At 34.4% G+C, this 16,129-nt stretch overlaps 1 protein-coding gene across 1 annotated transcript in view; it reads left to right on the top strand.

Moving 5' to 3' along the window:
• Nucleotides 1-16,129, top strand: part of LOC149797195 (afadin-like) — a 181,215-nt gene that overhangs the window by 35,643 nt on the left and 129,443 nt on the right. The window contains exons 3-4 of the mRNA XM_089961872.1: nucleotides 1,561-1,655; nucleotides 3,039-3,303. Of these exons, the coding sequence (XP_089817998.1) occupies nucleotides 1,561-1,655; nucleotides 3,039-3,303 (360 nt within the window). The remainder of the gene's footprint in view (nucleotides 1-1,560; nucleotides 1,656-3,038; nucleotides 3,304-16,129) is intronic.

The raw sequence follows: 16,129 nt of genomic DNA, 5'->3' as shown, positions 1-16,129 counted from the left end.
TTACAGTGTTGTGAATTAAATCCCAAATAGTCCTAATATTTCTATCACATGTCAAAATGTATGAAGTTCCAAATGAATTCCAGTGTTATTCTAATTAAATACCAATATTGAATTTGTTCATGTGCCTGTAGTCTCAGATATGCTAATGTGCCAGTTGTGTGGCTTGTGGCGATGATGTACTAACAATAATTGATGTGTTACAATAATATTGTCCACAAATGTCCTTGTCTGAATTCACTATGCTTGTAATTCAAAATTAATGGTTCTATCCAAGAATATTATTGACGAGCACTTTGTATTTTTTAGTGAATAATAATTTGAATAAATAATCCCACCTAAATGTAAAACTGAACACAACATTCTTAAGACTGATTCTACTTCAAGATATTAGGGCAAGAATGAGTAATCTCTCAAGTAAGCAACATTATATAAAAAGCAAAGACACAAAAATAGAATTAGGATAAGGGTCAAAAGTTCATGTTAGAACATTCTAAGTTATCAACAAGATAAAGTCTATTGCTAAAATTATAATAAAGAACATGGCAAACATCAGGTACACCAGCTTTATCCATGGGGAATTCCAGTGTCTGAGACTCAGATTAAGATAAACATGTTTACTCCCTCTTGATAATGATCCTAATATTTAATCTATACATACATATAAATATTAGCTATGTATTATGTTGTTTACAAAATAAATAAATGTCACTGGTCATGATAACCATGAACTTGAATTTGGACAAGGCCATGTTCAAAAGACAAGTATACATAATATATAATCACTGAGAAAAGCCAACAAATAATACAAATTAACTATACATGGCACAGAAATGTATTGGAGTAAGTACACATTGCCCATGAAATAATAGGTGAGGATTAAAAAATTTCCTCACATTTGCAAAGGTTGAAGATCATAGACTCCTTATCAAAGACAATGGTATGTTCGTGAGTTGCATGACCAGTTTATCTCGGGTCTTCTTTGGATTTTACAAATAAAGGTTACTATTCATTTTCATTGCTAATTTTTGCATAATTTCTCTTGATAAAGCAGGGGTACACAACCTTTAACAGCCAAGGGCCAGATTGCATTTTCTAAGACCACTCAAGGGCCACAAACACTAATTTCTTTCATATAATTACTGTTTACAGGCCAGATTTCTGTGTTGTTTTAATTTTCCCTGAGGGCTGGACAGAACACATTTGCAGGCAGGATCCAGCCCATGGGCCAGGGGTTGCGTACCACTGTGATAGAGGAATGGAAACTATTTAGTTGATGATCAGATACCTTATATCAGGTCATAAATTGTTGCAGTTAAAAGTGTTTGACTTTTCTTTCTAAGGAATTTGCTATTATTAAAATTGTATACAAACATTTCTTTCTCATAATTTAATGAGACATTTGTTACAACCATGTCATTTTTTGTCCAATCTCTCCCAAGTTCATAACACCACAGTACTGTTTGTTCATTTTGAGTTCCACAGTATGATTCTACAAAAGTGGAGTACATTGACCGTAACAAGTTCATTTTGTTGACTCAATAGCATAATTTCTTTTGACAGAGGAGCGAAAGCTGTTTGACGATGAGAGACCACTTTATGTCCAGTTGAGTTGGGGCAAAGATGTTCGAGAGGGGCGATTTCTTCTTAAAAGAGATGTATGTATATTTGATGTCCAGCTTTTTATATAGATTCTAATTTGTTATTGTATTCATATGTGTACATGTATATTCTTTCCACCAAAATCAACACTTGCAAGAAATTCCTAGTGATGTTCTAATTATCACAATTAACCACATATAGTTTAATTAGCTCTACTGGTCATAGACTAGAAGAACTCACTGGATGGTCCTTAGTCCGTCATCCATCGTCTATGTCCATCTGTTAACGTAAGTTTGTTATCACTACTCTTCCTAAACAACTTAAAGGATTAACATGAAACTATTGGTCTAGATGGTACTAAATGAAAATGTTACTTCTTAGATATCCAGTGTAGTTGTGACAGTGGCCATCCAGAAAATATTGTTGATCCTACTCCTTTTGAATGGAGTCTCCTATCAACATGTGGTTTTCACTGAAAGACTTCATGCTATATCTAGCTGATCCAAGATGAAAATCATGCTCATCTAAGTATAATCAGTCATGAAGGCAGTATTATCTCTTATGTGTCATAACAGATCTGTAACAGTGCTTTGTGTTTCATTTATTGATCATTAAAGCTGTGTTATCTCTCATATATGACATCTGTAGATCATACTCAATGGTTAATTGTGTCTCATATGTTGATCATGAAGGCAGTATTATCTCTTATGTGTCATGAACAGATCTGTAACACTCAGTGCTTTGTGTTTCATTTATTGATCATTAAAGCTGTATTATCTCTCATATATGACATAATTAGATCATACTCAATGGTTTGTGTCTCATGTTGATCATGAAGGCAGTATTGTCTCTTATGTGTCATGAACAGATCACACTCAGCGCTTTGTGTTTTATTTATTGATCATTAAAGCTGTATTATCTCTCATATATGACATCATTAGATCATACTCAATGGTTTGTGTCTCAAGTTGATCATGAAGGCAGTATTGTCTTTATGTGTCATGAACAGATCACACTCAGCGCTTTGTGTTTTATTTATTCATCATTAAAGCTGTATTATCTCTCATATATGACATCATTAGATCATACTCAGTGGTTAATTTTGTCTCATATGTTGATCATGAAGGCAATATTATCTCTTATGTGTCATGAACAGATCACACTCAACACTTTGTGTTTCATTTATTGATCATTAAAGCTGTATTATCTCTCAAATATGACATCATTAGATCATACTCAATGGTTTGTGTCTCATGTTGATCATGAAAGTTGTATCATCTTTTGTATGTGACATCAGCAGTGATTGGTGTCTCATTAGATTTGCTTAGATCACATATACACTCAACATGATACAGCTTTTACAGCTAATAGTGCAGTAGTATGCATTATTATCATACCGTTTGCTGTAACATCATGTCAGAATCATTCTTTCATTCAAGGGCCAGCATGTGGAAGCTGAGCCTCAAAATTTCAAGAGAAAACTTTCCAAGCGCGAGAAGAAGGAGAAGAGAAAGCAAGAGAAAGAAAGGAAGCTGAACAAAGAAAATAAGGAAAATGTTCAAAGTGTAGCTGAAAAACTTTATAATGAAGTTCCTGATACCAGCTTTACTCGGAGTATCTCCAACCCTGAGGCTGTAATGCGTAGAAGGAGGCAACAGAAAATAGAGAAAAAATGGGCCCAGTTTTCAAAACAGAATGGACAAGGTATGTATTGATAATAACAACTCACCAAAAATGGAAACAAAATTATACATTCATTTGGCAACTTGGTGCATGTCTTGGGAAAGTCATTTATGCAGATTACTTGAATACCATTTCTGAGCATGTACTTGAGTAAAAAGCTAGATATCCACCAATTTCTAGGATGGTGTAAATTAACTCATTAACCCCTGGAGGTTTTTGTTGTTTTCGCCTGAAATGCGAGTAGGAAACACATTTTGGGGGCTATTTCTGATTATATCCTAATACATCGACTTCCAAATGATTTCCCATTACCTAATGCCTAGCTGTGTTAGAAACATCGTTTTTCATTGGCTACTTTGCACGCACATGAGCAGAAGGTAAAAGTTGGAGTTCTGTTTTGTTTGTTCTTTTGCTTATTGGACCTTTCATTATTGTATCCAGACCACTCTTTATTCCAGATGCCCATCTTATTCAACTGTTTGCAAAGGTTCAGCTGACTGTGTGCAGTTCAGACTGGTCTGCCTTCGATCTGAGGCCAGAAAGTTTAACATCCAGACACAAAATCGGATTCTGAATTTTCAGTGGAAAAAATCGGGTCCAAAAAATTACGTTTTTCCCTTTGTATTTTGTAGGGCAACTAGGACGCCGAGATTATTTGTTATCATTGAAGAGCTACATAAGTCTACCTTTCTGTAATACCACCCACTATAGTGTATCTTAAATGACTTTGACGCTTCAGAGCTTGGAAGTAGGCCACTACTTCCTGACACATAAACGAGTCGCCAGGGGTTAATGAGTTGAGTGACTAGTCATTTGCAGGACATTGTTTTAGATTGCAATGCATTTGTGAGCTGTTGTAGTATTAAGACAGCATCACTTCAGCTATTGTAGCATTAAGACAGCATCACTTCAGCTATTGTAGCAATAAGACAGCATGACTTCAGCTGTTGTAGCATTATGACAGCATCGCTATAGCAATAGAAGTTATCAGAAATGTATATGCAGTAGCATTACTACACTATGGTTACACAATTACGGTAGTTGACATGGACATTCCCTGTTGGTCATTTGGCAAATTAATTGAGGTCCAGGTAACTGAATATTTTTTCTAAAGAGTTGATTATTGTCTGAATTTCTTAGTGGAGGATGTTGTGATACCCTCCATATGCTTGTCCTTCCGTCAGTCCATCCAGAATGTTCATTTGTATGTCTCCTTATCTCCTAAAGCACTGGATGGAAGTTCACAAAACTTTGAGGCTATTTTCCTCTTGGGGCTATCCCTTGGGAAGGACTGGTTGAGGAGATTATCAGACCTGCTATATGGGTAGTCATAATAGGAATACAAATCATAAATGTGACTGATTGGCATTATTACCTTTGTCAAAGCCTGATGTAAGTACAGTGTGGTGGGTGGGTGTTTGTAGGATGTTTGGAATATACAGCAAAATGCTTGGAGGTTTGTCTTGGCTTATAAGTTGGGTCCAACTGCAAACAACATAGGCTCTGATAAGCTGTTGTATAATTAGCCAGCATATCAGTCTGTGTTGTTTATTTTACTGATTACTCGTCACAAACTGCATAGACACAGGTTTTCCTGCATGTATGAGATGGCAGATCTGGTTCTTTTCAGTTTGCAGTTGGACCTGAGTTATAAACGACTAATAACAGTTTGTACAGATGACAAAGGAGTACTGTAGTTGGACAAAGTTTTTATTTGGACTAAAACTTTACCTTAAAATCTTATAATTGAACAAGTTTTACCTTAGACCAATAAATCTGGCTTTATTCCTTATTGTGACAGATTTAACTATCTAAAATATAACTTTTAAAGTTGCAAGTTTTCATACTGGTTCATCCTCTTCAAATGCAGTGGTCCTTATCAAGACATTTTGGGTAAAGTTATACCTCAAAATATGAGTCATGGTGGCTCAATGGTTAGTTTGCTACAGCCACAACCTAAAGGGTGTGGGTTCAAATCCTACTGTCTGATCAGCTCAGATTGGCAACCTTGGTGTGTTGTTGGCACTTGTCTCAGCACAGAAGAACATACTTGTGTTACTGTGCCATGAACACCAAACCACTCCAAACACAATAAGGTTACACAAATGCACTATACTTATACAGTACACTTTCATGTCTTTGAATATATGGTAATTAAATTATAGCTGATTAATATGAATTGCTGTATTATTTATCTTTTAGTGCTCATTTTCATTTTAAACAATATAGAAAATTTTATGAAGCCTCATATTTGTATACCCTCACATTAGCTATGGAGTGGGCATACAGTATTGCCATGTCTATCTGCCCTATCACAAGCCATCATTTTCCATCCATTGAAAATTTTGTTTCTGCTTACTGGTGTTGGACTAGTGTTGTCCAACATATGGCCCACCAAAAGTTTTTTTATCTGGCCTGCCAGCCTTTCATAACTTGTGCTTTACCTTGTACCTTTTAAATTCTAATACCTTGTCTTTCCATGTTATGTATATCTATTTTTTGTGTAACTTTTTGTACCTGACTGTATCTACATTGTGTAATTTCACTTTTGGCATGTAGGCAACCTACATAGGATCTATAAATAGGTATTGTCAAGTTTCTAATAATAAACCTGTTCATGAGCTTGGGGTTATTTGTCATTGGCTAGTTAAAGTCAGGTAGTTGAGTACGTCATTGCAGGTCATGTGAGTAGGTATTTTGAAATGTTGGATTGAGTAGTAGGGTGTGTCACATGGAGTTATAGTGTGACATATACTGATAAAAGTCTCCTTGAGGAGAAAACTGAGCAATTGTTTCCTTCCTATTTATGATTCTTGTTTCATATATTCTTGTGTTACCATAATACTTGTCTGCAGAAGTATTTAATGTTATGTTTAGATATAATCTGAGAGGAGACATTTGTTTGGATTAAAATTGGAACTACACAGTGCTCATTGAACTAAAATATTCAAGGATTCAGGGACTATTGTGAATTTATTCAAAGGAGTTATGGACAGTGCCATTGTGATACATGGGGCTGTTGGCAGACCAGTACATTCAAGGATCTAGAATTCATTCGCAACATTCAATTCTTTTGAACTTCTTTAGATCTGTTTAGGATTATTTAGGATTTAATTCATGATACTGTAAGTTTTTATGTTTTACAAAACTTGTTGGCTTTCCCTCTTTCTATTACTTATTATATGACCATAGAGTAACTGTGAGAGAAAAAAATGCATTGTGGCCCCATATGCAGAAAAGTTGGACACCACTGCTTTAGAAGGGCTGTTTGTATGCCATCCAAATTTGGTTTTACATTATAAAGATCTATACCAAGTTTAATTTTCACCTTTTTCTGAAAAAGTGCATTTGAGTTACAATCCCTATTTCACTCAGTACTGTGTTAATTACATCATCTTAGTGTGGGGCATCTGTGTATATTGTCCCATCACTAGGCAAAGACATTTGGTGTTTTATATGTGTACATATGATACTTCTGACCTTCCTAGGTACATATATATGGTACCTCTGACATTCCTAGGTACACATATACGGTACCTCTGACCTTCCTAGGAACATATCAGTTTTAGATTGGCCACTCAGATAATCTTAGATTCCACAACACTTGAAGACAATAGGCAGAGGTTACAATCAAACAAATTTGTAGATAATGGGTGAACATACTCCAGATCAAGATGATTGAGTTGTTTTTATTGCAGTAGATCATGCAAGTCCCAATTTAACCAGACCCATTTTGCCTCAGACAGAGTACAACAGCAGATTAGCTATAAAAATTACATATCTTGGCACTTATTTTGGAAGTGAAAGGAGATGAGAATGTCTGCATTTTCAATATAAAACAACTAAAATTGTTGTAAAAGCTTGGTTCCTTATGGTAACACACACACACACACACACACACACGCTGATTCATTACTAAAAATGATAAAATCTTTGTAGTTTTCCAAATTTACAGTGTTGTTATAGATCTTGGCCAGGTTGAGGTTCAAGTACTGTTGTTGTTATGGGGTTTAACGCCATTTTTCAGCACATGATAGGCTATGCATGGTGGCCAGTATTAATGGTGGAGGAAGAACCTGGGAAAACCCTGGGAAGAACCACCGACCCATGAGAAGCTACTGGCAAGCTTTCTCACATACCCACATTGGCCGAATCCTAGACTCTTACTCATGCAGACAGAGGGTTCAAGTACTGTAATATTTTTGGTATGGAAAAAAGACAACAATCACAATTTTTGATAAAAAGCTTATCGATTTTAGAATACATGTTTCTGAAATAATTGTTTATCATATTTTATTTGATGCCATGGTTGTTCAGTGGTTAGTGTGTGGGATTCAAGACTGAACAGTGTGGCTGTGTATCTTACCATAGGATCAGCTTGTGTGGGCTAGCATGGTTTGTCCTTGGATGTTACATTTTACTCTCGAGCTGATTCCATACTAAATAATCTACATGTGCTTGTGTTTCTGTGCTGAAAAAACACAAAACCAAACCAATCCAAATTTGCATATGTACACTTAAATAATCCGGTCAGTAATGTCATCACAGTGGCATCTTCACTCGCCAAAGTTCCGTTATGTTAACTTATGATAGTGTTATGTATATTTGATTTAATTTATATCTGATTTAATTGTTCGTAAGTTTTTTTTAAAAAAAATTTAATTTCATTATATGTCCAAATAATATAGTTCTATTTACTAAGAACTCGATACTTTTCCAGAAAATAGTTTGACCTTGACTGTTCATTTTAGTAATCACAAGGCTGACCTGGTTCCCGACCTTAATTCAGAATTAGTAACAGCCACATGAACAAGTTATTTTTAATTTATTTTTATTGTGGGAATAATAATAGTAGTTTTAGTGAAGTAAACGTTTTTTTTCTTGGAGTAAAATGATTGGTTTTTATCAAGGTCATACTGGGGCTACGTGGTTTTTTTATATGTAAACATGATCACGTGATCCTCTATTTTGCAATTAGGCATTTCCAAAATTGCGCATTACTTAGTTTTAATAGTGTTGTTTGGAGAGATCTCACAGTCTGTGCTTAAAAATGCTTGATGTCAAATTGTTTCCTTCTGTTGTAGCCAGTTTTTGAGTTATATCTTAATTTTTCTTCAGATTATTTGGATTCTCAAAGATTAATTTGTTTCTCAGGAAATATTTTTGTGCTCATACAGAATTCTTCAACAAAGACATTTCTTAAAATTTCTATTTGGATTTCCTAACCCAGAGGATTATTTATTGTGTTTCTACAAGGAACTGTAGACAACAACATAGGACAGGATACAGCATATATCATCACCTTCCATCTTGGATTCTTCATCGGGACTCGAACTTGAAATCATTTGAACATGTTATTATTAGGGCTTCTAAAATTTTATTCGTGGATTATTCTTGGATTATTTTTGGATTTGATTCTTAAAACCGCATTTTCTTTTTTTTCTCTTCATTTATACAGTATTTTTTCCAGGGAAATAAATTATTTGTTAAATTTTTTAAAGCTTGTTGTTTTCACTCTTTCTTGTGTTGCTGTTTATTCAAGCCTAAAAACGTAACATAAGAATTGATTAACATATTGGAACTTTGGCTAGCGATGACGTCCTTAAATGTTGTCATTTAAGGCTGGTTGGTGAGTTGGTTGGTTTTAGCACATTATTTGCTTTATCATATTGATGAAATGTGAGCTAAGATCCGTTTCCCAATGATACAACAAGCTAGTCAACCCTGGTTAGCCTGTGTGGGTACCAAACCCCTGATTGTTGGATTATGAAAATGATGCTCTGTCAACTGACCAACCATGGCATCTTTGCCCATAGGCAGCCATAGGGTATATACTAGATCAGGGGTTGGCGACCTATGGCACAGGGTTACAAGGTGGCACGTCAAGAGGTTTTGTGTGGCATAAGAAGGGCAGCTGAAAATCTCGATTTTAACAGTCACTGTCTTACTGGTGGCATGCACTCATTCATTTTGTAATTAATCTGGAAAAAAAGTTGTCGACCCTTGTACTAGATAAATATCCGATATACTAGCTTATAAGTCGAGTCAAACTGCAAACAGCAGTGATCATGATCTGCCATAGCATAATGTGTCTGCGGGTCAGTGTCTGTATTGTTTGTTCTAATGATTACTTAAACGAACTACACATACATATCTGCTGGTGTATTTTGCAATGGCAGATCTGGGTCTGTGCAGTTTGCAGTTGAACTCCTGTTGTAAGTACAGATGGTGCACTCATGTAATACAGTCTTTTGATGTCACCCCTTCTACACTGAAAAAATGGTCTTAGACAGGTGTGCTGTATTACGAAGGGGACAGTATGATAAAACATGAGATGATTAATCTCATGTATTTTAGTGTAGAACAGTGATAAGGGATATCTTTATCATGTGACTGATATCTTTCATTACATGACTTTCTGCTCTGAGCATAGTGCATACAATCCGGAACAACTCTGATTTTCATCATCACATGAGTATTCATTCACATGTGTGCCGAGGTTAACTGATTGACCTGGTTACGTGTGCAGATTCAGTAGTCTGGTTTCAAGTCAACACGTCATTGTTGGGGCTCAAACTGGCAAATGAAAAAGTGAATAGAACCACATATTTAGCCCAAAGATTGCCCTCTCCATGCATATAAGCAGTATTTACTCTGAATTGTACCCTCATTTTTTTGTTCCAATTTATCCTTAATCATTTATCATTAATCCAACAAGCTTCTTGAAGGGGCTTTTTTTAAATTTATCTGTTGATATTACAGAAGAGAGATGTAGAGCATGTAGAGATTAAAATCTAACTAAACTGATAAATGAATTTTTATTTATGTTAATGACATATTGTAGTCATATTTCTTAAAATTAGTTATTTTATTTTTAATACATGTATGTTATTTTATTTTCCTGATAATTGGTAAAACAGAATTAATATATGTATTCCTAATTATTCATTGTCTGAATTCAGGTAAAATACTGTATTGCACTTTTGATTGGTTCAGTTTTGGATTTTATAAAACAAAAATGTGTATTGTAACAGATATACTTTAGTACAAAGTACTGAGAATGGAGATTAGGAAACATACTATAGTACAAAGTGCTGAAATTGGAGATATACTATAGTGCAAAGTGCCAAATTGGAGATTAGAAAACATACTATAGTACAAAGTTGTTGAAATTGGAGATTAGAAAACATACTTTAGAACAAAGTGCTGAAATTGGAGATTAGAAAACACATTTTTAATATTGTGCATCAGGCATGTACAACCTATGGCCTTGTGCTGAATCCGGCCATGTGACCTAATTTTATCTACTTACTTATATCATTGGATGTGATTGTACAAAATTATTTATCTGGCCCATACACTGGAGGAATTTGCATGTCATTTAAACATTCTATGTGTGAAAATGTTAAATATTGTGCTTGATACAATAATACTTTGAGGAATTTATGTGTGTAACTGGAATATGTTGGGGTGAGTGTTTATCAATGATTTAGAAAAGGAATTTTCACAGGGATAAATTTAATTACATTGAACATGTTCTTGATTCTTTTTGCAAATGATACAGCATTGTCCTCTGAAATGTAAAAAGGGTTTATAAAGGGTAACCATTGTGACCAATGGCACCTAAAAGCAAACACAGACAAGACAAAAATTATGGCATTTTGATTGGGTCGATGAATTCCAGATAGCAATACATTTATTCAAAAGGGTTTGGAATGAGAAATAGTCAATAAATTTGTTTTTCTTGGTGTTGTTTTTATCTTGGGTGGTACATGTGATTTAGTACAACAAACTCTTGCTGGACAGACCTGTAAAACTATTTTCTCTGTGCAGAAATACCTGTTTCAAGTGGTTTGTAAACTATTTGATGTTCTAGTTGACCCAGTTTGAATTAAGATAACATATATGGGGATTTATCATAGTAAATGCTGCCGAGAGAGCACACTTTAAAATTTTCTGAACAGATATTTGGAGTGAGGAAATGTAGCCAAAATGATTTTGTTTATGCTGAATTTGGGGGAAATATCTCTACTGATAAGTAGGTATATTTCTATATTTTGCAGTTCGATTTCATCTGGAAAGTTATCCGTGATGAATATTTGGCATAACAATTATTTAATAATAATAATAATAATAATAATAATAATAATAATAATAAATATAATAATAATAATAATAATAATAATGCCTTTATTTAAAGAGTGTAACTCAACCCATCAGTATATCATATCCTCCATGAGGCCCACTACTATAGCCATATATATATATATATATATATATATATATATATATATATATATATATATATATATATAAAGGCATAGTATCTTCATGAAAGTTCTCCTTCTCATGGTAACAAATATAAGTAACAACATATACTGACACATTATAAAATGAAATAGTAATGGAGGATATAACTTCCTGTATAAGTTATTGTTTCATCCCATTAGTAACTGTGTTTTGAAATTATATAAAGTCATTAAAGTCGCTGCATGAAACTCAGTTTATTACCCTCTCTCTACATTTGCACATTTATGAGGATGTATGTCAATGATGTAACCTTGACTACATGTCACTGTAAATAGTTTATTGGTATACCTAAGCAAAAGTGATCATTAAAGGATGTGTACACTTATTGCTTTTCCTTAAAGTAATTTAAACAACTTCTAAATTGGGTCATAATACAAAAGTTCTAAAATGCCTAAATTTAAAAATTGTGACCATCCATACATAATTTGCATATGGAAATTGATAGATGAAATAGAATATATTGTACTCTTATTTTACTCTTAGTCCTTCTGTAATGTACTTTGAGATTTATATCTCTTTGTCATTGACTGTGATGGTTATTCTCTGGTCTGAAATAAAATACAGGTAGATTGTCCATTTTAGGTCAGGCCTGAAATAAGTACAAATTCATAGGATTATGAAATTATCGTCATGGTTATTTTATCAGAAATGTGGGAAATTTTATAGAACATTTATCTTAACATTAAATATAATGATTGCTAATATGTTGTCGATTTATATTTGATTTTTAATAATGATATATATTGTTGAATGATGCCAATTTCTCTCAAATTTAAATTAAGAATGTAAGCACACAAAACAAAAATCCCTTTACCAAATGCAAATTCCATTTGAAGTCTACCCACTGTTGAGTAATGCAGATGCAGATCAGTAATGATGTATGCATTTTATATATACATTCCAAGATTTCTAGATCTGTATGTATCCATCCAGTGGTATCGTTATGTCTAGTATGAAATAAACTTCACTATCTTGATGCATGTTGTCTGTGATTCAATGCATAGTGAACATTCTTTAGGGCCCGGTATGCAGCATGTTCAGGGGAGAGGGGTTGTGGGTACAAAATAATCTTTTATCTGTCACCTGTAATTTGCTGAATTTGAAGTTGCAATGATGAATGTAATTACCAACTTGGCTGATTACATAATCATGGAGTGCCTTACTTCCTTGTACATGTATTATGGTGCAGAAGACTTGACAAGACACTTAATTTGAGTAGATACCACTGACCTTTATTGTTTTATTCCAAAAGATAAGACCTGAAATGCTATATGAATAGCCAGACAGTTACTACTACTATCTTTTGCATGATGAACATGCATGTGCCTTATGCTTTTCGGATCCGGGAGGTTGTGGGTTCGATCCCCGGCCAAGTCATACCAAAGACTTACAAATATGGTACTAAGAGCTTCCTCGCTTAGCGCTCAGCATTAAGAGGTTAGCGTTAGGACTGGTTGGCCTGGTGTCATGATAATGTGACTGGGTGGGACATGATGCTACATAGCTGCGGCATGATGCCCCAGTGCTAGACATCACTATAAACTGCCACATTGCAGACATCGTAGCGATATGACTGAAAAATTGTTTAAGCTATGTTAAAAATCCAAATCACAACTTCACACATCTTATGCTTTTTATGGTCTCAGGGCAAAATAGTCCTTGACTAAATGAGTGACCCTCTATTAATATTATTATTATTATTATTTTTGTAGTTGTAGGATTAAAGGAAACCTAATACAGCTTTTTTCTTTATTAAATAGTATGAAATGTTATTGCTGGAATTATCTCCATTCTTTACTGGTATGTCAGGAATGTACTTTCTCAAAAGTACTATATTTATACAGTATGAAATTAGTATGTAGCAGTGCAGTCTTTATATGAATAAAGCATTGTGATATTAGATCATGCAAACATTTCTTCCTGTTTGTAGTAAAACATTTTTGGCATTTAATTTCAATAATGATATTTTTTTAAAATGAAAATTATATTTATACTTCGTTTCTCCCTCACTCTAACCTCAAACTCTCTTCTTCATTTTTGTCTGGAGCATTAGAAGTCTTTTTTCTGTTCCTTGTTTGAGTCATGGTTGTGACTATTGTTTTTAAAATTCCCATTCCCATTCTTATTTATGAAATAAATTTATGATCACATTGATTTGATGACAGTATCAATATTTTTTGTCAGTCTCATTCAATTTTTTTGTTTAGAGTGGTCGTCTTCCTTTATTGATCATTGCACAAGCCATCTTCAGAGTCATTTCAGATTCTGTGCATCGCCATTACCATGATAGTCTCTGTCACTGTTCTTTGAATGATGTTTCAACATCATTTAAAGTTTACAATAATAAATTCTTCTGTCTAAACCTAACTTTTTGCACTATATCTTAAAGTGAAGAAATTTTCAAAGTTTTTTTGGCTGTTTTATAGTTGCATCAGTATTCATTATACATGTTTTATTACTTTGACCTCATTTTCCATTCAGGAATGTGAAAAAATAAACCTCATTATACATTCATGTTGGATCAGAAAATTCATCCTATAGAATCAGAGTCTAGTGGGCTCAAGGTTGTAATTTTTTTTTTTCATTATGGTATGGCCAGTCTCGACAGATACCTGTCATTATGGTGTGGCCTTCTTGATAGGTGCCACTCAATAACTGGTAGCCCTATATGAGAGGATGACTTACTCCCCATGTTACAGAACTGCAGGGTTCAACAGAATTCAGAATCAAAGGTAGTCCATTGTACTGCCAGGACACACCTCCCTTCCCCCGTATCAGTTTAATGTCAGAATCCCAATGAAAGGAAAGAACTTGAATACAAAATGGTCAGCTTTGAGATTATTTGTATTACCTTCTTATGTGATACTAACAATTGTATTATTTTCGCTAAAGGCTTTATTTTTAGCGGTCCTGGTCATACCAGAAGAGCTTATGGGATGGCCTGTTGTCTTAAGCAGGCTGGCTGTTGGAACAAGTTTGTTTCGCTACTAAACTACTTCGAGAATTCAACTGAAAAGGATGCTTTCTTGCTCTGGATAAGTGGAGGATTGCCTTGAAATTTGACACACACATTCATCCCTTAGTCTGGTTGGTCAGAAATGAAAATGGTGCTGCTTGGACATCCAGTATGTATGGTCATATCATCATGGGGTTTTCACTGACCAGCTGATCTTAAATACAGATGGTGCTGATTTAACTTCTAATATGTCCACCATCTTAAAAGTCTTGTTATCACAACTATACTTGAACAGAAAGTCTTATTGATATTATTTTGTCACCTCAAAACTTCTTATGATGTCTGGCTGGTATTGAATGAATATGTTTGTATCAGTCATACTTTCTTTAACCAAGTACTAAATGGAAATTTGTACCAGTCCTACTTCCAACATGATTGTCATGGTGACTATTAAAAATGTTGACATTACTCCCTCTAAGTGGATGATCATAATGACACTAGGTTTTCACCAAGATTTCCAATGTAGTCTGCACTTTCCTAAATGAATATTGTGCCAATGTGACATTTAATATTCCCACCACAGCAGCTAATTTAAAAATGTTGTTGCTGAAGAATATGAAAGATAGTTTCTTCGCTCGACTGTTAACACATTAACCCCTGGAGCTTTTTGCCATTTTTGTCTGAAAATCGAGTAGGAAACACATTTTGAAAGCTATTTCTGAATAGACTCGAAAACACCAAATCCCCGGTCATCTTTCAATAACATACTGCCTAGTTGTGTTAGAAACATCATTTTTCGTTGGCTATTTGACTCGCGCATGAGCAGAAGGGTAAAAGTTGGACTTCTTTTTTTTATTTTTTTTAATTTATTTTTTTTGTTAAACGGAGCCATTATTTTTGTATGGAGATCACTATTTATTCCAAATGCCCATCTTATCCTACTTTTTGCAAAGGCTCATCTGTCTGTTTGCAGTTCATACTGGTTTGCCTTAGATCTGAGACCAAAAAGTCTAAAATCCAGACACAAAATGGGATTCCGACCATGGGCGAATTTTGTGTAAAAAAAAGTCGGGTCCAAAAAATGAGGTTTTTTGATCTGTATTTTGTAGTGCAACTAGATATTCCAGATTATTTGGTATCATTGTAGAGCTACATCTGTCTACCTTTCTATAATACCACCCACATTAGTGTATCATGCATGACCAGGACGCTACAGAGCTCGGCCGTAGGCTACTACCTCCTGCCCCGTAAAGTCGTCGCTAGGGGTTAATGTGTTAACAAGAATTTTTTTTTTTTTTACATTTTGTCTGGGAATTGCAAAATTTGTAATTTATGTACAATGTCGATGCACAAGTGATTAAATATGCAAGGAATATTCAAATTTTATGACATCATCAAAATGGACTGTTTAGAGGGGTTCAAATAGACCAAGCACCCTTAAACAAATCTTGCAACATACCATATCAGAGAACCCAGTGGCCTTTCAAATAGCTTTCAAAATGTGTTTCCCTGGTACTTTTTGCCATTTTTGCCTGAAAATCGAGTAGGAAACACATTTTGAAAGCTATTTCTGAATAGACT

This window comes from Sinohyriopsis cumingii, chromosome 6 (genome assembly GCF_028554795.1).
Source record: "Sinohyriopsis cumingii isolate HCF-2022 chromosome 6, ASM2855479v2, whole genome shotgun sequence".
NCBI lineage: Eukaryota > Metazoa > Mollusca > Bivalvia > Unionida > Unionidae > Sinohyriopsis > Sinohyriopsis cumingii.
The sequence above is the reverse complement of the archived record's forward strand: the minus strand, read 5'-3'. Positions and strand labels throughout refer to the sequence as shown.